At 49.3% G+C, this 25054-nt stretch overlaps 2 protein-coding genes across 2 annotated transcripts; both read left to right on the top strand.

Moving 5' to 3' along the window:
* Window positions 1-7281: 7281 nt before the first annotated feature.
* On the top strand, window positions 7282-8548 carry LOC140223012 (uncharacterized). Its single transcript, XM_072294303.1, has 2 exons — window positions 7282-8020; window positions 8103-8548. The coding sequence occupies exons 1-2, from the start codon at window positions 7282-7284 to the stop codon at window positions 8546-8548; spliced, it is 1185 nt and encodes a 394-aa protein (XP_072150404.1).
* A 907-nt stretch (window positions 8549-9455) lies between these two features.
* LOC117856598 (uncharacterized) lies at window positions 9456-10385 on the top strand. The gene is made up of 2 exons (XM_072294056.1): window positions 9456-9791; window positions 9864-10385. The coding sequence occupies exons 1-2, from the start codon at window positions 9456-9458 to the stop codon at window positions 10383-10385; spliced, it is 858 nt and encodes a 285-aa protein (XP_072150157.1).
* Window positions 10386-25054: the final 14669 nt, after the last annotated feature.

The following is a 25054-nucleotide window of genomic DNA, read 5'->3' as shown; positions in this document are numbered from 1 at the left end:
GGCGGAACTGTACGACTTAAACTAGCTTAAGTGCACCTAATCGCTGGCGGAACAGCAATTATCCGAAATGCACTTAAAATAGTGTAAGCCTGGTAGTCCGTCGAGTGTCCCTATGACTCATCGAAACATCCACGACGTGTTTCGCAGCCATACATCAGGATCACTTTCACGAAGGAAAGGATCAACAAATATTACATTTTTACATACAGGGGTACGAATTATTACAAACCGTAGATTGAAATAAACTTAACAGTGCAAGTTGACCGTTACTAAGAGTTTTAAACGCAAAACCAGTACAAGGTGAAAAATTATACAACTAAGTTTTATCCTAGGGTATCATGAGACTCGTACTGTACCCTAGTTATTTAAGACTTCTTCTTTAGTGGTCCCCTGCTTAGTTTCTAAAAACATTAACAAAGGATCCCCTGAGTACGATGGTACTCAGCAAGACTCACTCGACTAACCAAAATAGATAGATTTAAAATACTGCATGGTAGCTTTATGGTGTACTGGCGGACTCACATTTTGCGGAATAGCTTACTATCAGTGGGACCTTAGTTACGTTTTATTTCAGTTGAGCTTTTACCAAATCAGTCTAGGTGGATAAAACATTTTGAGCAACCAGGTGGAACTAAGTCATACAACATATTAATTTCAGGAAAAACATTACATTCAGAAGCGATGATCAAGTGCATTCGTAACCGAGAATTGTGGCGATCCGGACCGATTTACATCCTGCAGGAGATACACGACTACCAGCCATGCACAACTATCCGGGTTGCACATAACAACCTTTCGATTAGTTGTACCCAACGATCGGAAATATGACTACCCGAAATATTTCTGATCAGAGAGCCAACTAACCTACCGAACTTTGCTGGTCTCATAAATAGTAAGCAACTAAGTAAAATCACTTGATCAAAGGTTAAGACAATGGACGGGCCTTAAACAAATTAACTTAGCAGACAAAACTTCCATCTCTAACTTCTGTCCACATTTCCAAAAATTCCAGGCTATTTTCCTTGATTAACATGTATGACCAAATTAACTTTAGAGTTGAGTAACTAAAGTTACTTAAAAGGTAGCTAAACTTGCCAAGCATAGGATAGTTACTAATTAGTTGAACAGGTGGCAAAGATGTCCTATGAATAAGATAGGGTCATGCACAAGAGTGGTTTGCAATCAACTCCTAGACTTAATGCATTCATAAGAAAATAACCAATAGTTGGACTTATGAAGAATTTCTGAAAGTAGATAGGGTTAGATGCACCAGGGCTTGCCTTGATCTACAAAAAGATTAGTGTCTTTAGAAGATCCTCCCTCCCAAGGGATCAATTCAACTGCCTCTTCGAATTCCTGAGGTTCTTCACATATTTCCAAGAAATCCACTTTAGGGGCTTCTGAGTCTACGATAGAATGCATGCATTAGTTAGAGATGCAAAATTTTGAAATCAAAGACTATACAACTTATCTTCATGAGAAAGTTGTAAGCCAACACAAAACTACCCATAAAGATTAACCCACAATTTTAGTTTCTTTAACTACCCTAGCTTAAGCATATTCTTTATTTAGAAAAGCATTATAAATTAATTTCTAATCTGAAAAACTTAAATCCTACGGATTAATACTTGTTTGTAATTAATAAAACATTATTCAAAATTTATTCATTTATAAAGATTAAGTATTTATCTAAATACATTAAATAAAGGTATTAAATAAATACCTAATTGTTATTATCTTTTCCTAGGGTTTAAGAATTTTTAATGCATAAAGAAAAATAAAACAAACCTAACAAAATTGGTTTCACTATTTTTGGACATTTCTATACATTTTGATGAATTAAATATTAAAATAGAAATTTAAAACTATTTTCTAAAATCAAAAACTTATCATTATCCAAAACCCTCCCTATCTAAACTTTCTCACGCGCCGTGCTCCTACCCCCAGCCACTGACACATGGGCCCGCTGGTCAAGCACAGGCACCCATCCTTGACCGCGGCACTCCCGTCGGGTAGCGGCGCTAGCTCGCCGGCGACGGTACCTAGCTGGACGGACTTCCTAGGGCAGCGCACACCTACTGGTGGGGTTCTTAGCCTGGGTGGTGGTTTGAACAGTGGCTTGCGGCGGCGGACTGGCAACGTGCGGTCGGCGCGCAAGGGCGGCAACCTGCCGGCGGTGAAGCTTGCAGCGATGGAGGCTCACTCTACCCGACTCGTCCCAACTTCCCGCATCCAAAGATAGTGTTCTAGTGGTGGTTGGCTTCACTACGGCAGAGGACTGCATAAGGTGGACGGGGCGCGGCGGTGACAGCGGATCGACGGTGCTAGGTGAACGGCGGCGTGCAGCAGCTCGCCGGCGGCAACTTGAAGGCAACAAGCGCTACGAGAAGCACTCCTATGACCTAAGCAACGCGGCACGACCCCTACCCGAGGCAACCCACGGCTGTAGCAGGAGGCCTCATGGCGGCGGTCATGGCCGACACGCGGCGCACGGCGGCGCACATGTTCCGGCCACACCGGCGGGACTTTACGCCCCCGAACCCAACCAAAACACTCCATAGCTCACGCATGAAAACCCCAACCACCAAGACAATGTCTGGGACCTCGGTAACCTAGACCTCCACGGTGGCGCCCCTACCAGGTGGAGCGGCGACAAGTTCTAGAGAAGAAGAATAGGGGGGGGGGACAGTGGCTATGGCGACTGGAGCTGAGCAAGGACTAGTGGAGCTGGCACAGGACCTCAGGGCAATGGTCTAGCGAAGGCTGATGGGCTAGCTGCGGTGGAACGGTGGCGGCGCACGGCGGCGATGGGAGGAGGGCGAGACCAGAGGACACTGTGAAAACGGGAATACGCTGAAAGGATAAAGCCGGTGGGCGGGAGCCGTAATTTATATGAAAAATTACCGCCTTACTGAGCGCCACCTTGTGTCTGCCCGCTTCCGTGGGGCTCGCCCTTGCCGGCGAGTGGCACGGCGGCACCGCTCTGAACCTCACTGGCACCCAGTTGTTCTGCACCCAGCGCCTCCTATGTTCGTTTCTTCTTTCTCCCCACAAACCTGAGATTTCAATTCAAATTTGTGACCAAAATTTCATTCAAACTTTCAGATATGCTTAAACAAAGTTCTAGAGGATCTTTCAATCTACATTTGATTGATTTGCACCAAAAATGAAGGACCACTTTATCACCATGAATTTCAGCTCCAAAATCGAACTAGGGTTCTATCAGTCTTGAACTGAATCACCCCGCCCCCCTCCATTCAGTTTCATCATAAAATTCAAAATTAGCCCGATGGTCCACTTTAAGTTCAAATTGAAGTGTCCAAACTCAAGTTATTTTTCCCAACATCTACTGGATCTTGTTAACTATATGATAGGGGTTCCATTTTGCATATGAAAACCCATCTTTTACATACAATTTCTCCAAAATCTCAGGCTATATATTGCCATTTTTCACTGTCCATACGACTGAACAGCAATAGCCTTTCAGTTTGTCAGTTTAGGATTCCAACTTTGAGCTCCCAGAGAAATTTGAATCCCTCTCTTTCCTTGTCCAATAAAAAGATGTTTATTGGATATCATAGTTTACTTGGGATCCAATATTTTTCAGAGTATATATGAAAAATCTCCCATAAATCAATTTCAAAGTGGCCTACTTGATGCTGTTTTTGGACTTAACCCAATTTCAGCAGCTGAGCTGAAAACTGCACCACTTTCCAACTTTGAACCCCATTTAAAATATGAATTCTCCATTTTCTCTAGCCAACAACATGTCCATTAGATACACTATAGTTCAAAGTTCACTTGTGTTTCAAAACATCTCCTAGCTCCAATGAAAATTCTGCTAGAAATTAAATTCAAATTTGGTTGGTTGTTTCTATTTTTCAGACTTTACTTTGAGATCATGAATAGTACTCCCAAATCAATCCATCTTCGATTATGAATTTGAGATGCTTATGACTTGAATTTGTCTTCACATTTTATTCCTTTGAATCCTAAATACATTCAAGAGTTGACTTCATATTTTTGTCGAATTTCTTCGATTTTAAATCTTAAATTTGCACTTTTGGTCAAATTTTGACCAAAAGTTTACTTTGGACATAAAACCTTCTTAGTATCCAAATTTTGTTATTAACCTCATAATAGCTCTTCTTAAGCCTTTTGAACACCTGTTTGTTACAGCTACGTTAAGGAATGCAACCGTGGTCAGTACCGACAAATGCCGGGCAAAGCTTTCATTATGTCCCCCAAAACAACCTCCACGCAGCCGACCACAATGGCCTGGATGAGAGGCAAATTGATGGGATGGCAGTGAGCAATCCACGACAACGACGATGGGAAATATCCGCAGGCCAACGACCACCATCACGACGACCAAGAGCCTCTAGCCTTGTAGCCCATGGAGCAGAGAGACGACCTTGAAGAGAATGACTGTGACCTCGTGGGGAAGGCAGTGGGGGAGAATGACCTTGGGGCCACCCGGGCACCCCTGGACAACGGATTCGAAGACCGACGGCCTGAAGTTGCCCATGTCGCTAGAGGAAGAGTGAGGATGCAGTGTGAAGGAGCGACCTTGCGCCACACCGGCCATCGGAAAGACTGAATCTGGTGACTCCACCTTGCGGGCCACGACAACGTCGTCAACCCCCCACCTCTTCCGCATCCTCCAAGCCGCAGGCGCCATTCCCAGTGCGACGGCAGCACCGGGAGCAGGGTTCACCCTTGCCGACCTAACTAGAGGCCACAACAAATCAAGGGAGACGAGCCGCCCTGGGCTCAGGGAAGACGGTGACCAACGGATCCGGAGGGAGAGTGGGGGGGAGGGATCCGGCGCCTAGGGGACCACCACCACTCCCGGACGGCAAGCCCCCCGGCCCGGGACGCGCGGATCAGGACCTCAGACGGCAGATCGGCGCGATCGAGCTGGCCAGAGGGAGACCAGCGGCAGCCGGTGATGGGCAAGCCGACGGAGGTAACTTAGGGTTTGCCGGGGGAGAAGAGGAGGCCGCCGCCGAAGTGGCTCGATGGGCGCCTGCGGCAGAGGCTGGACGGGCGGAGCTGGTGGGGGCCAACGGGCCACAGCTGCCGCGTGCCGCTCGTTGAAGCTCCTTTGATGGTGACCATGGCGGCTCCAGCAAACAAGAGGCCAACCTCGGCGAAGTAGGCAGATCCGGCAAGAGGTGTGGCAAATTCGGCAGCCTGGAGGACGGATCCGGCCTTCTATTGCCGGCGGCGACCTCTACCGATGGAGGGAGACACGACCGTGTTGGGGCTGAGTGGGGATAGGAGGGGAAGGAGGAGGAGAGGAGGGCCTCGTCGCCACTATCGTCACTCCTGCACGGGCTTCCAGCGGCCAACTCTAGTGGTAGCGTGGGCGGCAGATAGGTGCCACCCGTGTCCAACCTCCGCTCCCTAAGGGTGTGTTTGGTTGGGAGATAATACGGGACGGGACTATCCCATCCCTGTTTTTTAGGATGGGATCGTCCCATCTCGTGTTTGGTTGAATGGGATGGATCCGTCCCAATTTTTTGTTTGGTTGGACAGATGGACAGTAAGGGATGGATGGTGATTTTAACACCGTTAACAGTGGACCCTGTACATTATCGTCGGCCCTATCTGTCATCCACCTTTTCCCTTTATTAATTTTTCTTCCAACCTTATCTCTTCAACCGGCATAGCTTTTGGTTGCCATTGTGGAGCTTGAGGCCTCGCTCTGCTCGTCAAGCTCCGTCATGCCGTGCCAAGCCAGGTTGCCCCGTCGGGACGGCTCCGTCGGCGGCGGCCCTGGCTGCCCCGCCCCCCAGGAAGGGCTTCGTCGGAGACGGAGCCTTGGCCGCGCCGCCCCCCGGGACGGCTCCGCCCGCGGGAGCCCGTGGCAGCCCCTGGCCGCGTCGGCCCCCAGCTGCGCTGCCTCCACCCCCGGGATGGCTCCACCCGCGGTGGCCCGGCTGCGCCGCCTCCGCCCGCCGGGATAGCTTCGCCCGTGGCGGTCCTAGCCGCGCCGCTGCTGGGATGCTCCACCTGATGGGGAAAAACGGCGCTAACAGGAGACGAAGTGGGATGCCCCCGTCCGCTCGTTTTGGAGGGACGGGGGTGTCCCGCATCTGGAGGAAATATCCCCTCGTGGGGATGGACTCATCCCTCGTGTCCTGCATCGTTTTGGATGGACGGGGGTGTCTCCGAACCAAACGTGGGATGAAGTGGGATCGTCCCGTGCCGTCCCACTTCGTCCCACCAACCAAACGCACCCTAAGCATGTGTTTGGTTCCAGGCATGGGATGGGACGGAATGGGACGGTCCATAAATGTCCTAGTGTTTGGTTATGAATCATAGGGGACAGGGACATCCCGAATCGGGAATATACCCCAAATATGCGGGACAACCCCGTCCGGCAAAAACGAGTGGACGGGGTCATCCCGATTCCTCGTCGCCCGTGCACGTGACCCGCGCGTGAAAAACGCTTCACCGCCCACCGCTCCCCTCCTCCCGTCCGCGGAAAAAAAACAGTGCCCGCTCCTCGAGCGGAAAAAAGCGGCGGCGCCGCGCACCGGCCATCTGGACGGCGTCCGCAGATCCGGGTCACCGGCCACCGCTCCGGATCCTCCTGGCTGCTCCGACTCCTCCTGGCTGGCACGCGCACTCCGCGGAGGTCTCGTACGCGGCCATACGTGCGGAGGCCTCGTACGCGGCCATACGTGCGGCGGCCGGCCTGGCTTGTGTCGTCACGGTCGGTCAGTTGCCGCTGCCAGGAGCGGGAAGGCCGGGATCTGACGCGGCTGACTTGCTCCGTACTCGTCGCTACGCATAACGCCAGGTAGGTGACGGGCAGCTGTGAGATTTGTTTTGGTGCGACCATATTTATGCCCTCTTGAAACTCATGTTCAGATCCTGCTGTATTGGTAGCAACGATTGTGTTTGGATTTAGCGGAGTCTGTCAAGCAAAATCACGGGTGTGCTAAATATGTGTGCATTTCACAACTCAATTCATATGCAATATCACACAAATCCACCTTGTGCTATGCTCCTTTTATCTTGAAAGTATTATTACTCTCCTCTGTGTTTCTATCTTTTCTTGCTCCCTTACTGGATTATCTTAATTACCACCAATATGAAGCTAGCTTCTGCCATCGCAACCACAATTTCTGAATGAATACATTTGTGCAATAATGTCGGTATTGGTTACATGTGTGTGTGCAGTAGGATTCAATGTATTTTTGTGATGTGCTGGTAGTGGTTGGTGGTGTATATATATAGTCCTAAATTCTTTGGTTTTTTGTGCTATAGATGGATCAACAAACCAAGGTTGTTACTTGTACTGCTGCTGCATATATGTTGTTGTCAATGATGGCCATGGTTATTATTGAGTCTAGAAAACGTAAGCGAGCTGCAAGGAGAGAAGGTATTACTTATGGGCCTATCGATGAAAGGGATAGGATGAGACTTGAATATCTAAACAACAAAATTTGGAAGGATGATATAGTTTGTGTAAACATGCTAAGACTCAATAGAGCCAAGTTCTTGCGATTTTGCAACCTATTCAGGGATCGTGGTTTGCTTGAAGATACCATCCATTGTTCTGTTGAGCAGCAAGTGGCAATGTTTCTAAATACTGTGGGGCACAACCTTAGGAACAGATTGGTTGGGACTAATTTTGATAGATCTGGAGAAACGGTCAGCCGTTATTTTAACAAGGTTCTTCGTGCTGTTGGTGAGCTACGAGGGGAATTAATTAGGCCACCGTCATTGGAAACTCCTACCAAAATTCTAGGAAACCACAGATGGGATCCTTACTTTAAGGATTGTATTGGAGCCATCAATGGTACACATGTAAGAGCCTCTGTTCCTAAGGATATGGAGTTATCCTTTCGTGGTAGGAAGTCATATGCCTCTAAAAATGTAATGGCTGCCGTAGATTTTGATCTGCGGTTCACCTATGTATTAGCTGGTTGGGAGGGGACAACACATGATGCACTAGTATTACGAGATGCTTTGGAGTGTGAGAATGGACTTCGAGTGCCACAAGGTAATACACTAATAGCATATCAAATTCTCCATATGAATCGTTGATATAATAGAAATATGATCAAATTTCCATCACATTTTAGGGAAATTCTACCTAGTTGATGCCGGATATGGAGCAAAACCAGGATTCTTGCCCCCTTTTCGTGGTGTTCGTTACCACTTGAATGAGTGGGGGAATAATCCTGTACAAAATGAGAAGGAGCTATTCAACCTTAGGCACTCATCTCTTCGTATCACAGTAGAGCGTGCATTTGGGTGTCTAAAGAGAAGATTCAAAATTCTAGATGATGCCACTCCTTTCTTTCCTTTCCCGACTCAAGTAGATATTGTTGTTGCTTGTTGCATCATTCACAATTGGGTTATACAAGATGGAATTGATGAGTTCTTCATGGAAGAAAATAATTTGCCAAGTTATAACCATGCTACAACATACAGTGGACAAGCAAGTGAGCATACCGAGATGGTTAATTTTAGGCAAAGCATTGCTGATCAGATGTGGGCAGGCCGTCAAAACAACAATATTAATTAGTACCCACTAGTTTGTTGATGTATTTCAGTTTCGCAAGTATTTTTCTTGTTTTATTTGTGTTGTATGGACATATTTACGGACATGATAATATTTTTCATATTGATTATTGAGGAGGATGGAGTTGGGTATAGTGTACTGACTTCTATAGTGTACTGGTTTGTGACTTCTTGTTTTCAAAGAAAAAAACATTCAAAAGTGTTGTGATTGTGCTGGTGGTTCCTGTTTATTAGCTCTTAGTTCTTCTTTGCAGCTTATTGTGATTGTGCTGTGCTTGGTGGTTAGTTTTTGTTATGTCAAAAAACTGTATGGCAAAAAATTGGACCAGAAGTGTTGTGCTTGCTAGCTGCATTTTAATTGATCTTTACATTTTTGAGGTGCTGTAAAATGTAAAATTTCAGAGGTTACTCCTGCATGCTTGTTATTGTCATTTGCATTATCAAATCTTAAGGATGTGTGATAAGCTTATTTACAATTGTATACCGTATATCGGTTGCTTTTCTGCTATATATCGTGAAGCTTTTACTTTTAACGTGTATTGCTAAATTGCTTGCCACTTATAATTTTTCTGATGCTCCACAGAATATAGCTATGCTAACTGAAATGTACCACATGTGGCTTTGGTTATTTCAGGATTACGTACCACCAGCATCCTTCTCATGTGGCTATTGTTTATTGTGCAGTTGTAGTTCTCCTACTGATCTCGTTTCTTTTTTCATGATCTTTTTTATTGTGCCCTGTAATCATGGAAATATATGCAGCGAGCCAAGTGGTTTGTGCTGATTTGGACAGTATCATTCATGTGGGCTCTTTTGCATGAACAGATTGCAGTAAAAAGGCTCAAGAGTTGGACAGCCATGTCGAGGGACTGACATACGATACTTGCTGTTTTTTTTATTCATGGCAGGCAATGGACGGCCATGTCGAGGGACTTGGGAGAGGTACTAGTGTGGCTGCCTGGACAGCGCCAATGTCCACTTTCATGCTGAAAAATCTTGCCAATGTGGTTGCTAGTGGTGTTAAAACAGGAAAGGGCTTCAAAAAGGTCTATATTAATGCATGTACTAGAGCTGTCAATGAAAAATTCAACACTACACTCAATGGTGAGCAGATTAAGAATCATCTAAAGACATGGCAAAGAAAGTGGGCCAAGATAACAAGACTCAAGAGCTTGAGTGCATCTGGATTTGATGAAGATAACTACATCATCACCCTTGACGAGGAGCACTACAATGGCCATGTGCACGTAATCTAGTTTCTATCGTTTTGTGGTCTTGTTCTTATCATATTTTTTGTACTGATTTCTATTGCATTATAGGATCACAAGGCTGATGCTGAGTATTTAAACAAGCCTCTTGAGAACTATGCTGAGATGGAAACAATCTTTGGGAAGGATATGGCTACAGTCAAGTTTGCAAAGGATTCAAGTGCTCCTCTTGGTACAGAAGATGATGACACTGAAGATGGAGCTGCAAATGGTACAGGAGATGATCCTAGCAGTGCTTTTGAGGAAGGGGCAACATCTAATGCAAGACCTAACAAGAGGGCCAAGATTGTTGAAAGTGAAGAGGATGGACTGATTGGTGCGTTCAACAAAGTTGGTGACAAGCTTGCCATGGCTATAATGCAGGTTGCTAAATTAAACAATGAGCTGCCAGAAGATCTCTTTGCTAAAGTGAATAGACTTTCAGTTTCAGGCTTTAATGATCTTCAGATATCCACGTACTATGCTCATTTGGTGGCCAATCCTCTCACTGGTAAAGCTTTCTATAGCTTGCCATTTGAGCACCAGTTACATTGGATGGCTATGTTTGTTAGTGAGAGGTTCCCTGGACAGTAGGGTGCTTTTGGAACATACAACTAGTGATAGTGGTAAAGCTTTCTTTTGCTAACTAGGCCATGTTTGTTACACCTGATAGTTGTAACATCTCTTTTGTCATATTTCTTTTGCTAACTGTGGCCTATCTTGTATGCCTTGAACTTTCTATTTTGTGTAAGGCATGAATTTGATGTAATGGAAGTATGGTAAATACCATCTATATATGAATGTCATTTGATGGTAAATGAATTATATATGATTCGGACTATATATGTTGTGTAACCAAAAAATTGAAAGTTGTATTTATATCAAAAGGAAAACTGCAATTATTGTTAGAAAGAAGGTATGAGAGGTAGGAGGTGAGGTAGGAGGTAATGTCACCGTATTTGTGCGGGAGGTTATCATAACCAGTTGTCCCTCGATCCAAACAAAAAACAGGATCGTCCCATCCCACGTTTATCCCTCAAATCAAACAAAAAATAGGGACGCCCCTGTCCCTCTAACCAAACATGAAATAGTATCATCCCATCCCAGAAAACTGAAACGGGACCATCCCGTTCTACATTGTCTCCCATCCAAACGCATACTAAGAGTGCGTTTGGTTTCAAGAACGGGACGGGATGGAGCGGGACGGTCCCAATTTTAGTAGTGTTTGGATGAGAGTCAAATGGGATAGTGTCATCCCCTTAGAGGAATATTCCTCTAATATGCGGGACAACCCGTCCCTCCAAATCGAGCAGACGGGCTCGTCCCCGATCGACGTTGTCTGACGTGCGTGAGTGTGCAGGAGCTCCAGCTCAGGAGGCGCTGGTGAGGCCGTGGCTGGCCGGGGAACCCGTCCCGGGGGCAGCGCAGGCGAGGCCGCGACCATGGCCGACCGGGGAGCCAGCTCCGCCACGGGACCAGCACGGCCGCTGGGCGAGCTTGGGCTAGCTCCGTAGCGGCCGGCGGGGACGAGCTCCGCCGCGGCCGGCGCGCGCGAGCTGAGATTCGTGGTGGGCGCGCGCGAGCTCCCCGCCAGCGCCGCAAAACCTCCGCGCGCGACCCTATGGAGCTCTAGGCTGGCGGGGCCCGATTCACGGGCGGCACGGCTGGGGCGAGCTCCCTCGGCGGCTGCTCCATGCCTGGCTTGAGGGCACGAACAGGGAGAGGCGGAAGAGAAGATGGAGGCGACGTACGGTAGGCGAGAGACGGATGCGGGGGAAGAAGGATAAGGCCCGTGAGGGAAGAATAGACAATGACAAGTGGAATCCACTTTTTACATGACAGGTAGGGTCCATTTATTATGGCTAACGGTGTTAAAGTCGTCATCCATCCCATTCCCTCGATCTTCCGTACCAAACAAAGAATTGGGACAGACTCATCCTTCTCAACCAAACATAAAATAGAATCGTCCCACCTTGTCTCCAAGCCAAACGCACCCTAAGGAAACAGTTCTATTCTAAGACAGAACGGTGTTTGTCACCGTCGTAGCTCGATTACTTACTAGGCACTAGGCAGGCTTGATCCAACCCAATCCGGAGAGCCGCGACGACAGGATTGCTCCGTGACAGGATTGCTCCGTGACCCAGGAAGGATCTGTCCCGATCCCAGACTCCCAACGGAAGAAAAATTTCGGCAGCAGAATTATCAGGCTACTACGCTTAAGCGTAGACCAAATCATCAGGGTCACCAACTGAATCTCGTACGGCGGATTTGGTGAAGATTTGGCGACTGTAAAGAGGATGGGAGACCAAGGGGGAGGAGGAGGATATACTGTATCTTGCCCGCCGATGGAACAAGGACAAGCATGCCTGCCGCTGCCGGCCTGCCTGTGCTGCTGAGGTGACACCTCAGCAGATGCCTCGCCGGGGCTACATACCTAGCTGGACCTTTGAGGCTTTTCAGCCATGGTAAAATACTGTTAGTAGTACAATTTCTGAATTTCAAACAAAACATGAGTACAACAAAGAGAATATATTTTTTTTATCCTTTTGCAGTGACATGAGAGAAAACAATTCGAAGGATTCGTGGTTACCAAGAAGGATACATACGTTGCGTACTTCCACTCCACTGAAAATTCAAAAAAACTGCTACGACCACACTTGGCTTAACTTATTTGGCATGTGGATGAACAAGGGATCGGCGAGTGGCTGCGCCGCAGGCAGACTCCAGATTCGGAGGATATTGCTCACATGGCTAGGCGCAAGTTTAGGACAACCAACGTCCAAGAGACTTGTGCTGCCGTCAGAACTGAACTGAATTGCGTCAGTGAAAGTAGAGTACTTGGCCTTTGGAAATTTCTTGGCAAAGTACAGGGTTGTAGAGTTGTAGCTTCCATAGGTACCGAGCGAGGGCCAGTCGTCGACCAGAGTCAGAATTCTTCTGCATTGTCACCGCAAAAAGCATAACCTACACACTCGTCGGTTGAGATCGCTCGCTGATGCGTTGAGTTGGGGAGCGTTTGGTTTGCTGTATATTGGTTGCCTGGGAGCGGAGCTCGGCCTGGCTCACGAGAAACGCAAACGAAATCCGTTTCTCGCGCGGGTGACGCGAGGGAGCGCGCTGGTGCCTCAAGTACGCTGTACGCATGTTTATCCATCTCATCTGTTCATCCAAACATCAACTGAGTCCGTCCAGGCTATATTCATGCAGTTAACCAAACCGTATGTAAGTATGTTGCATGCACGTGGCCAGGCCCTCTTCAGCCTGGTTGGTTTGATGCGAGCCAGGCTAGGCCGCGCAAGAAACCAATCGGCGGGTAGTTGAGTGCCGCCCGCGCGCGGCGGGCAGGCGCCGTTCGCCGCACGGCAAGCGCGCGGGGGGTGGGGGGGGTTCGGCTCCTGGCGGCGGCCCGTGGACGCCTCGCTCTCTTTTGGGGCGTGGAGTGATGGAGTCATCAGTGTGGTAGTAGAGCGGATCTCCGCCCTCGCCGCGCGCGTACGCAAAAGATCTCTCACTTTTCCGCGTGTCGTTCGACGCGGCCGGCCGCTCCCTTTTTCCTTCTCCCCCGTCCGGTGAGCCGTGAGCGAACGCGCCGCACCGCCCCGTTCTTCACCCTTGGGCATTGCGAAACGCTTCACCGCCTCATCGCACCGGATCACCGGGAAAGACAATGCTGATCGAGGAGGTCTGGTCAGGTGTAGGGCGCGCGGGAGACAACGGGGGCAACACCGCGCACACCGGCCGCGTGCGGCGTGCCCTCCCGGTGCATGATAGCGTGCCCTCCCGGTGCTGGAGTACATGCCTCCTCCCGCGCATGCATGATTGCTCGTGAGCCAGAAAGAGAGAGGAAGAGGAGGGAATCGTCCTCGGTTGGGTTCATGAGGTGTCTCCCGCCCGCTCCTCGCATCAACTGCTGGCGTCCGCCTTATTCTATTCCGGTTCTGCTGTGGTTTGGGTCCTTTTTGCCGCCTCTGTGTTTCGACAGATTTGCCTTTCTTCACATGTCCCGAACGGATGCGTACTCCGATCCAGTACCATTCGTACGTGCATTACAGCGGATGACGATTGATAAGCGTGCTTTGCCCACATGCAGCTGTAGCACTTGTCTTTTGATCGGGAAAGGAAGGGTTTCTCTCTCTTTGGCTTCTTGTCTTTCCCTTCTTTTGTGTGTGTGTTGGGGGGGGGGGGGGGGGGGGGGGGCGGTGCGAGGCGGCTCCTACGCTGCCACGTAAAAAGACACGCAATCACCGGGACCAGAATGAAAAAGGAAGGATCCGAGATGCTGAGTGTGGAAGAAGGATACCATGCATCGTGCCAGGCTGGCAATGGATGAAAAATGGACTAACGGAGGAGCATCCACACAGAAAAAGGTTGTGCAACGCCAATATGCGCAAGCAAAGAACTCTTAAGACAAGCTGGGCTGGGCCGCTCGCAGCGTTTGGCAGCATTGTGATCCAACACAAAATGGGCCGTTGAGAGGCCGTGGAGACAAGCATTGACACCAAATGGGCCTGACATGGCCCATCCTGCAAATCGTCTGGTTGTTCACTTGTTCCAACCAAACCCACTCGAGAAGATGGGCTGCGGGCATAAGGTGGGCCGAAAAAGGCCCAGTACTTTTGCAGGAGTATTTTCTTTCACAGAGATTTGAGAAAGAGCATCGATCCTCTGAGGAGACAGACAGCAAGAGCAGTCATTTCATATTTTTCATTCATGCGGTCCTATGCGGATTCGTGAGCGGGTAAAATCATGGGTCACGAGATTTTTCTTGCAGGCCTGGGACTCAGAGCCTGCCAGAGACGATATGATGATTAACACCATGATGGAGCCTGCCTGCCTATCCAATGAGGCAATGACCTTTCTGGCCAGCAACAGGCTACATGGGGCGTGACTGTGCGAGTGGTGGTACTGCTAGGCTATAATGGCCGCCCTCATCTCCGCTGTCTCCGCCGTCCATCGATTTTACTCCACCGGCCCAGGCCTCTTGTCGATTGGATCGAACAAAAGAAGGGATCCATCGATCGATCGTGACAGGTTCGGCCGCGAGATCTGATCCTTTGATGAGCAGTTTCGTCGGTGTCCCGGTGGAGCCGCCTCTCTCTGATGTAAACACCCGATCCACAAGTCAGCAACGTGCACGATTGCTGCTCATCTACTGGGATCACGCTGCGTGAACCTTGCGCGTTTCTGTCTCCTCACTCGCACGACCAAATCGGCTGCCGTGAACTGCAAGCTTCCAGGCGGCTGATCTTATTCAAAGATTTCTGCATCATCAATTCGAATCCTTCAAATTTTTTTGCGAGATCCTCGAGAGTGACCGCCATTTGCCATTTGCATCTGAATCTTCGTGGGTTTCCGGGGCGACGCCACGTCTCGCGATCTGGATTTCGCGAATAATTTTGAGGGATTTGTGGTGTAATAAGCTCTGGATACCAATTTCTACTATCTCGTTGTGCTCGACCGCAAACGATAACTGGGGAAGGGATCGGAATAATCAGAGGAACGGGGAATGGGATTCAGAGGTAGACGAAGAACAGGCGAGGAACATAATTCAGTTACCAGTTCGTCAACGATATCTCAACAACAGTACAGCTAGGGATTTATAGAACATCCCTTAGAAGCCCTGGACACTGCCCATACACGCAACAGCTCAAAGGAGCGTGTTTGGGACTGCTCCGCTCCACGTTTTCTAACTCCGTTCTAAAATCATCTTGCCAAACACCTTTAACTCCAACAATCCTAACTCCAGGAAAAATGTGGATCTAGGGGTCAATTCCAAGATTTTTCTAAAGCTCCTCAAAAGATGCTCCCAAAACACTGGTTTCGTACCTTCTCTTGGAGTTGGGTGGAAATTACCCTGCCACTAGTTACACCTACCCCGTGAAAGAAATAGATCAACACCCTCCCCCACCCCGTGACTGTTCACGTCACTTCCGCCGCCGCCCTCTCCCCTCCCTCTGGCGATGCTTCTGTTCCGCCACCGCTACCTTCTCCTCTTGCTTGGCATCCAAAAAATCAGCGGCATGGATAGAATGATCCTCAACTTCCCAATTATAGCATAATGGTGAGTACTCTTCCAGCTGGATCGATTTTGACCAAACCCACGCCGTTAAAGAGTTGTTGCCGCCAACGACACCCGTGCTGCTACCTCTGACGGCCGGATTCCCTTCCACCCGCCGGCAACCACAGCGGCCGGCGAGGGCCTCGGCCACGGCAGGATGGTGGGGGCCGGGCGTGGCCTGCCCGGGGGTGGAACAGCGTGGAGCACATGATCCAGAACCAGGGCCTGCAGCAACAGGCGCCGCTGGACCTCATCGAGCACATCCACGACACCGTGCACAGGAAGTGCGGCGTCACCGTGTCCTGCGCCGACATCCTCGCGCTCTCCACCACCCACGCCATCATCCAGTCCGGCGGCCACTGCTTCAGGTGCAACACCGGCATCCAGGCCGCCGCCGGGCACGACGGCCCTGGCCTGACCAGTGACCAGCTCCTTTTTGCCTTTGCATGTGTGTGGTCTTAGCCCCAAAGGGCCATGCCCATGCATCAGACGGAAGTAGTCCACCACCGCTAGTTATGTTCGCCTGTTAATTTGATGCATATGTGTTTGCTTTCATTTAAGTTTGGCAGTGTAATAATATTCAGTGTCTTTCATGCATTGTAACGAAGCACTACTAGTAGGGTACTGTATCTCAAAAAAAATACCAACTCTAACCAACCAAGATAAAAGAGACTATTCTCACAAATATTTACAATTTTTGGAGCTGGAGTTTACACCAATAATCGAACAGGTGCATAGCTTCCTTTTTCTGGAGTTGGTAAAAGTGAAGCTATAAAAGGTTGGAGTTAGTGGAGTGAAGCTGTTTTTTAAGTACGGAGCAGTCCCTCAGAATCAGCCACCTCTCCTTGGGCTCCATACTCCGTAGGGACATTACACCAGGTTTAAAGGTTTTGTCGCTGAACCGGCTGACGAACCTTCCTTAACTTGTTTCAGACAGGGACAGGTAAGAAGAAGAGAGTACACGCTCGCCCGCGTCGCGTGCATACTGGTTGGAGTCATTAAGTGCGATCACGTCGCGCTGATGTTGGGCCTTGTTCTGGAAGAGGATGAGGGTTTTAATACGGTTAGGTGGCCTTGGTTGGGCGACCTGATCTGACGACCGGCGCGGCGTGGGCTCCCGTGGCGCCTGTCTTGTTTTCTGGCTCGCTTCGCCGCGGGCGTACACACGTACGGCGGAGTACTATGCTGTGGCTGCCCTGCTTGCTTGTACGCATGCTGCCGTATACGGAGCACCCCGTCGTCGTCGTCGTCACTTTCGGCCGGATCGTGGCATCATTTATTGGCGTGCCGTGCCCCCATGGATGCGGTATCGATCGATGCTTCCTCGTTCCTCCTCTGTGTATTCTTCCGGGGGCGAGGCGTGGAGCAACTGAACATGGCATGCCATGATGCCGGCGAGTGGCAGTCAGGTCCACGAACCAGGTGGCTCCTGCCAACTGCCTTGCCTCAAATCTCTCTGCAGACTGCACTGCGCCCGGGGCCAAACTGACCATCTCTTCATGTGGGAGTCAAGTGGGAGGTGCCGGCCAATTATGGATGGCGAATTCGCAAATTGCACCTATTATTATGTTACGAGAATAATTGCTGCTAATCCCTTAGGAAAGCGGTGATCAAATCTTTGTTTCCGGCCGCCATGACGCCGGCCACATGGGGCTCGTGCTCGTTGAGCCAGCCCGGGTTTCTCTGTCTGGGCCTTCGGGCGCACGAGGAGACGGCGACGTAGCGGCGCGCCATTCCCGATGTGCGAGGAATGGATAACCCAGCTTTTTTAAGCCGAGCTAATCATGGGATAAGTGGTAGGGGTGCCCTATTGTACTCGTAGCCCACCAGTACTTTTGCATCGTAAAGCGCGAAGGAAAAAAAGGTCGAGCCGCTCGAAACGGGGGTCGGATACTTGAGGATTGGATTCGGACAAGGAACACCCCGCATCGCGGTCCGCGCGGGCGGTGGCCGGCCGGCCTGCCCAGCGTCGCACGGGGCAGGGCTGCCGCCTTCCGGCCGACGCGTCCATCGCCTCCCAAGTCCAACGCATTCTGTCGCATGAATCTCACCCTCGTTAAACAACCTGATATATATAGATAAAAGTGATGACATGGCATACGATTTACTCCCTCCATCCAGTTTTTATGGGCGCATAAACAAGTTTCACCGAGACCAAGAAGGAGTTAACTCAGCTCTTAAAATCAAACGTCTAGTTATTTTGACGAGGCACAGCGCCGCCTATTCGCATGCCCGAGACCTTGCCCACCTGCTTGCATGCCATCTCGTCTTCCTTGCATGCCATCTCGCCTGCCTATTCGCATGCCATCACGCTGCCTTCCGGTCCCGCTGGTTATTTTTGCTAGTCAAATTTCAGGGCTCCATGGCCAAATTCCCAAGTTTCAAAATTTCAGGGATGCTAGCCAAATTCCCGCTGGTTATTTTTGCTGGCCAAGTTTCAAAATTTCCCAGGAGTCTCCATGGCTCTATTTATACTTCCTCTATGGTGAACTCTCCCCTGCACATCTCTTCAATCAATGGCGCCAAAAACTTTCGATCTCAACCAGCTGCCAAGTTGGGACACCGACGATCCTATCAATTGGGATGCCATCGGCGACTGGGAAGGTCATGCTCATGATCTCGAGTTCCACATGGTGTGGAGCACACACGCACCCTCAGAAGGACTCGGAGAAGAACAAGCAGAGGGTGCCCAGGGAGATCATGCACCCTCAGAAGGACTTGGTAGTCAACAAGGTAAGTGCCGATGTTATAGGATAGCAGTAGTATCTCTTTTGCTAGTTTCAGTCGGAGTTTCATCTTGACTAATTTGTGATTGCAGTAGTTGCAGCTAGTACGTATGTATAGCTTCTACTAGCTCCTGTTAGCTTCTTGTTTTGTTAGCTTCTTGTTTTGTAATGGTCCGTTAGCTTTTGTTCTGCATGAGCTTCTGCATGGTACTCCTGCTGCATGTATTCTTTCTATACGCCTGCTGCATGTACGAGCTTCTACATGGTACTGCTGCATGTATGAGCTTCTACATGGTACTGTTGAGATCCATGTGCATGCGCCTGATGCATGGTACTCCTGCTGCATGTATTCTTTCCATGCGCCTGCTGCATGTATGAGCTTCTGCTGCATGTATGAGCTTCTGCATGGTACTGTTGAGATCCATGATCCCTTGTTTATTTGTAGGTTCTAATATGAGAAAGAGGAAATTCTATTCGGATGAGTTCAAGATCGCCGTATATCTAGAGTTGTTGGCAAATACCAATCCACCCATGTTGCGTCGTGGAGTGTCTAAGGAGGTTGCACAGAAATTTGGTGTCCCTCTTAGAGTTGTGCAAAAAATTTAGCGCAATGGACAAGAGTCTGGTGGGATATCTGTAGTACGAAACAAACACGTTAAAAATTGTGGTCGCAAAAGAATGGAAATAGACATGGAAGCCATCAAATCCGTGCCTTTAAGAGATCGAACAACCTTCCAGGATCTAGCCAATGCGCTGGGTTTGAAGAAAAGCACACTTCGTAACCGTTCTAGGGAAGGTTATTTCCGTCGGCACACCAATGACCTAAAGTTTAGCTTGACTGATGAAAATAAAAAGGCACGTGTCCGGTACTGCTTATCCATGCTCCTAAACATCATACCTGATACTATTAAGTTCAACCTAATGTACAACTTCGTGTACATTGATGAGAAGTGGTTTTATAGGACTAGGTGTAACCAGAAGTATTATCTTGCTAATGATGAAGAAAGACCACAAAGGGAGGTTAAAAGCAAAAATTTTATAGAAAAGGTTATGGTACTTGCAGTGGTTACTCGGCCTAGATTTGACGAGCATGGTACATGCATATTTGATGATAAAATTGGTGTATTTCCCTTTGTATATGTAGAGCCAGCAAAGAGGAAGAGCCCGAACCGGCCAAGAGGTATGGCATGCATCTATAGTTAACATTAGCATTTTAACCTAATCTCAATTGTGCTCAATTTTTGATGTATGTGTAGGCACCTTGGTTACAAAGGCGATGACATCAGTTACAAAGGAAGTTAGCCGAGATTTCTTGGTTAACAAGGTCCTACCCGCAATAAAGGAAAAATGGCCAGCCGAAGAAAGAGGAATTCCCATTTTCATCCAACAGGACAATGCCAAGACAGCCGAAGAAAGAGGAATTCCCATTTTCATCCAACAGGACAATGCCAAGACACACATTGATGTGAATGATCCTGCATTCGTTCAAGCTACCCAAGTAGATGGGTGGGACATACGACTAGTATGCCAACCGCCTAACTCTCCTGATCTTAATGTGTTGGACCTTGGTTTCTTTGCAGCAATCCAAGCATTGTTTCACAGAGGCACTCCAAACAATGTCGAGCAAATTGTGGATAGGATCAACAAGGCATTTCAGGAATATCCGGCAGATAGGTCAAACCGAATTTTCATAACACAACAATCTTGCATGCTAGAGATCCTGAAGCACAATGGTGGACAGCACTATAACATCCCACACGTGAAGAAGAAGCACTTGGAGTTGCAGGGTGATCTTCTTACTAGCTTGCAGTGTCCTATGGACCTTTACAATCAAGCGTTAGATTTTCTTAGTTAGATTAGCTTGTGCTACCGACCATGAACTTTAATTACCTTTTGAATTGCATAACATTGGTTTCTTCTTGTGTGTGTTGTGTGCTTGTATCAACACGTACAGAACAGGTAGGCTCATAGAATACGAACGATATCAACACAATACAATTAGGCTCACATAAAAGGATGCATTCAAGCAACTTAGTCTAAGTAAAACATGCAAGATGAAATAGGCAGAGAACTTTAAGCTAGGTAACACATTCATGATGAAATACTACTGCTCGCTTTGAGAATCCGGGACCTCAGTCTCACCAGCCAAGGAGTCCTCCACGACACGAACCTCGTCGGAATCTTCGACGTTGCCGAAGAGATAGCTGATGAGATGCCAAGGTATCACGATTGTGTCTCCATCCATCTTGAGATCGTCGATGTTGGGGAAGAGTAGCTCGCAGTCAAACTTGTGGAAGTCATAGATCTGAGCTGACAAATTGTAATCGCTGTGTAAGAGACCACAACGAGAGCACGGCCTCCTGCGTGCGCGCTGCCGTTCCTCACGGTCCATATGGTTCTCGTTATCGGACACGGCAACTGCTTCCTCGAGTCCCTTGGCCATGGCAACAACTTGCTTGTCTTCTTGTACAAGCATCGAAGTGGCAGCAACGCCCATTGCCGGCAAGGAACAGATCTGCGCTGCCACGGCAACAGCTTGCTTGTCTTCTTGAATAAGCACCAAAGGGGCAGCGGCGCCCATTGCCGACGAGGAACAGACCCGCGCCATCAACGATGGTAGGCTAGGAACGAGAGAAAGAGAGCAGCAGGCAAGGAACGAGAGAAAGAGAGCAGCAGGTTAGGAACGATGGAAAGAGAGCAGCGTGTGCTAGAATATGCGTTAGAGAACGAGGCCACGCGGAGAGTATTTGACGATGGATGCATGCATGTGTGCTTCTCAACGGTTGCAGACAAGGCATTAATCACACAGCACCCGAAGCGACCCTCGCAACGACTACCGAGAAAATACGACACCCTCGCTGGTATACGCATATGAATACTGGATGCTTTTCCCAACTTTGGACGCCCATGAAAACTGGATGGAGGGAGTACAAGGCAAAAGTGATGACATGGCATACGATTTACAAGGAAAGAGAGTAGAGTTTTATGAAGATGAAATTTGGTGTACCAAAAGCATAAAACCGAAATGAAACTTCATTGAGAGGATTTAAGTTTCATCTACACACATTCATCAAACTCGCATTGGTCATTTAGATGAAACATGTAAATGATATGCTAACAAATGAAATCGTGAAGTGAAATTTTACATTGAGAAATCTAATTTCATTCATCAACTTAGTAATTAATAGATGACATGGTACTTTTGAAAATCACACCACCAAACTTTACACTGACAATGGTCTAACACGATGGGGACCCGGGTGGGGTTTGCAGGGGACAGAACGGATCACTCGTGCGTGTGCGTGGCAGGCCGGGTTGTTGAATGATTTGGCGTAGCGGAGATACGATACGGCGCGCCTGGTTTTGCAGCATTTTGCGGAGACGGCATTGGATCCGGCCATCCGGGCAAGAGATCCCCGCGCGCCTTGTGCTTCCCGCCGCACGCGCACGCTCGCCGGAGTGGATCGTACGGCGGATCGCGAGAGGAAGTGGTCGAGCTCGGGCACAAGTGTGGTTTGCTTTGGATAAAGGAACAAGCACATGACATTGCGCGGGAGCTGGTTCATTGGCACGCCATCAGCTCCGTGCTTAGGCAGCAAGGTGGCCAGCCACAAAATGCCTGGACCACCACCGAATCCACTGCCAATAGCGAGCCTGCCGGCGGGCAGGACCTTGGCTTTGCATCGCATAGGCTGGCTGGCTGGCCTGTCGCGCGTGCCGACAAACCAACCCTCGCTGCCCGAGGTCGCCACTGACATTAACGGCCCTAGCCAAAGTACACACGCACACGTCAAACCTCGTGGATGGAGGATTCTTAAGCTCGGCATGGCTGGGTAGCCAAACTGGGATGTGCGTACTGACAGCGATTAAAGCGAGGAGGGAAAAGGGCGCACAGTCGCGCCCGTGTCCTGCAAAAGCAGCGCAACAGTGCCCAATCGCTGCTGCCTTCTTTCTCAGTGGCCACTTTTCGCCAGTTGGTGCGCGATACACGTACACAGCATTCCATCGGTTTTGTGTACCGTGGCACGTCCAACTATCTCTCCATCAGGCCAGGTCTGTGGCTGGCAATGGCATGGCAAAAGGGCAGGCCCGGGGCACACGGACACCAACCACGTCAACAATTCGTCAACCGTCGCTTCGGACACGGACCCAGTGGTCCAGCGCCTGGCTGGGGGCTCTTTTGCTTGCAAAGCCGGTAAATCATGCCCTGACCTCGATTGGTTGGGTTGCTGGCCCGTTCCGCTCCTCGGTCACCTGGAAGGGGTTCGGAACGAGGCTGCAGTTGCTCGGTCGCCACGGTTTCGTGTGCAGGCCATGCTTGCAGAGTCTTCAGGCTCTCAGATCGCCCTGCACCAACGAATATCCGCCGCTTTGTCCTTGCGCTGTTGGTCACAGTGCGGCGATCGAGTGCGCCGTGGCAAGCCTGTGTCGCGCCTTCCCCTGCGCACCATCCATGTGCTGCGGAATGTGGCCTCTCTCTGTTCATCGCCACGTTTGGGAATTTCATCAGCAGATAGCATGGCAGCAGCAGCAGCACAGAAGGAGACCCAGAACAATCATCATCGCAGAGGATCCGGGGGCCTCGGGGGTGGTGATAAGGGACTAGGGAGGGGCATCCACTTTCTGCAGTGAGCCCAGCCTTGCCTAACCTTTCCCTGGGGGTGGCTGCAGTGGAAAGCGAGATTTGTTGATGTTTTGCCAACCTCACACCATCAGACCAAGCTAGCAATGGTCCATTCCATTCCATCGCCCTCCTCTTCCTACCCCCCCTCTTGCCTCTTGCTTGCCCTTTGGTTAGATTAGATACATGGATCGATCAATCGATCGCCCCCACTGGCAGATGACAGATCGATCGCCCCGGCTGGCAACTGAAGGAGGAGGCTGTGACAGGAAAACAAGCAGGGGACCTTGGGTTGGGAGGAATAATCTAAGCCAGTTTGCATTCATGCATGATCACTGGCTAAGCACGGTAGTTCGTTCGTTCAGCGCTGATAAAATTGATGCCACCCTGGTGGTGGCTGGAATGCTGAGGCTTAGCTTTTACTAGTTGTTGATGCATGCATCGCTAATAAGATGTTGATCTCTGGAGTATGTGCAGCCAGTGATGATGCTACATCAGTTTCCTGCATTTTTAGTATTTATTTAGCGAATGAAGGTCAATCAGCACCAATTAATCTGCTCATCGGGTTGGAGTGTTCATCGATAACGACAAGGCACGATGGTAGTGATTGATTACAACTGAGATATATTCTTCCTCTAGCTACAGAGTGATCATCCTGGTTGAGACTCACATCCTCTTTCCTCTAGCAGCAGCAGCACGTTGTCATCGATCCAAACTAGGCTTTGGATCGGATCCGATCCAGCCGATGGGCACCGGTTCGAGCTAGGCTTCCCTTTAATTCAAGGGAGAGACAGGACATGTTGCGGAAATCAATCTGCATGATCGCCCGGACGAGAAGACGACGTCCCTTTCGCCATCTTCCTGCTGGACGGGAGAGAAGAGATGATGCACGGCACGCACGCAGCTAGCTCGCTGCTGCATGTGTCGCGATTAGTTTTGTGGCCCTTTGTCGCTGAGCTGAAACCGACCTGCGCTGGTCTCCAAATGATAGCGGCGTCGCGCTACGTGCGCTGTCAAAAGTAAATCATAATTCAGGTCCTTTAATCTCCTCCCCCCCCCCCCCCCCCCCCCCCCCCCACACACACACACACGAATATTTCTAGACGCAGATGGGTCGGCCCGGGAAAGGGTGGTCATCGCGTCGCATTTGACAAAGCAAGCACATGACGCGCCCCGGGAATTAGGCAGCCTGCACACACTACGTACAAGACCAAAAGAGTCCAGAAAAAGAGCATGGATCTAGCGGATTAGTTGGCTCGTCGTAAAGCTGGCTATTTTCGTTCGGTTGCAAAGCTGATAACGATGTTTGTAGTTAACATAACCCCCCCTGAATACGACGGTTACAGTTGCAGTAGTTAGCGTTAGCCGGCCCTCCGTTGCAGTAGTTAGTGTTAGCCGGCCCACTAAGGTAGAGCCATTTGAACCAATTTTTTACCCTCGAATAGTGCAAAACTAATGAGACTAGCGTAGAGTCAGGAGTTAGTCTCGCTTGCTTTTCGATGTAGCTTTCTCTCACAGCATAGCCTTCAATGATGTTTTATACATGGGACCTGCATCAATTTTGAGCTAGCAGCTGACTTATACCATTGGACACGTCCTGAGACAATGTTACTCTAAACGCTAAACAGTTGGTCACCTTAGCTCGTTATTCGGACTAAGCGGCGGGTTGTTCGCCCTGAGGAGAATTATACAACAGAATTATACAACAGAAAGTCAGGAACGGTGTAGTACGGCGGTAACAGTATTGGCTGTTCGAGTAGCAGAAGCAGCGCCCGCCGCGTGTTGTCCAGCAACTGGCGGGATGCACGCCACCACACGAAATGGAAATGGAATGGTTGGGTTGGCCCGTTGCGCAGCT

Source organism: Setaria viridis, chromosome 5 (assembly GCF_005286985.2).
Source record: "Setaria viridis chromosome 5, Setaria_viridis_v4.0, whole genome shotgun sequence".
Classification (NCBI taxonomy): Eukaryota; Viridiplantae; Streptophyta; class Magnoliopsida; order Poales; family Poaceae; genus Setaria; species Setaria viridis.
Note: the sequence above shows the minus strand (reverse complement) of the source record. Positions and strands in the feature narration are given on the sequence as shown.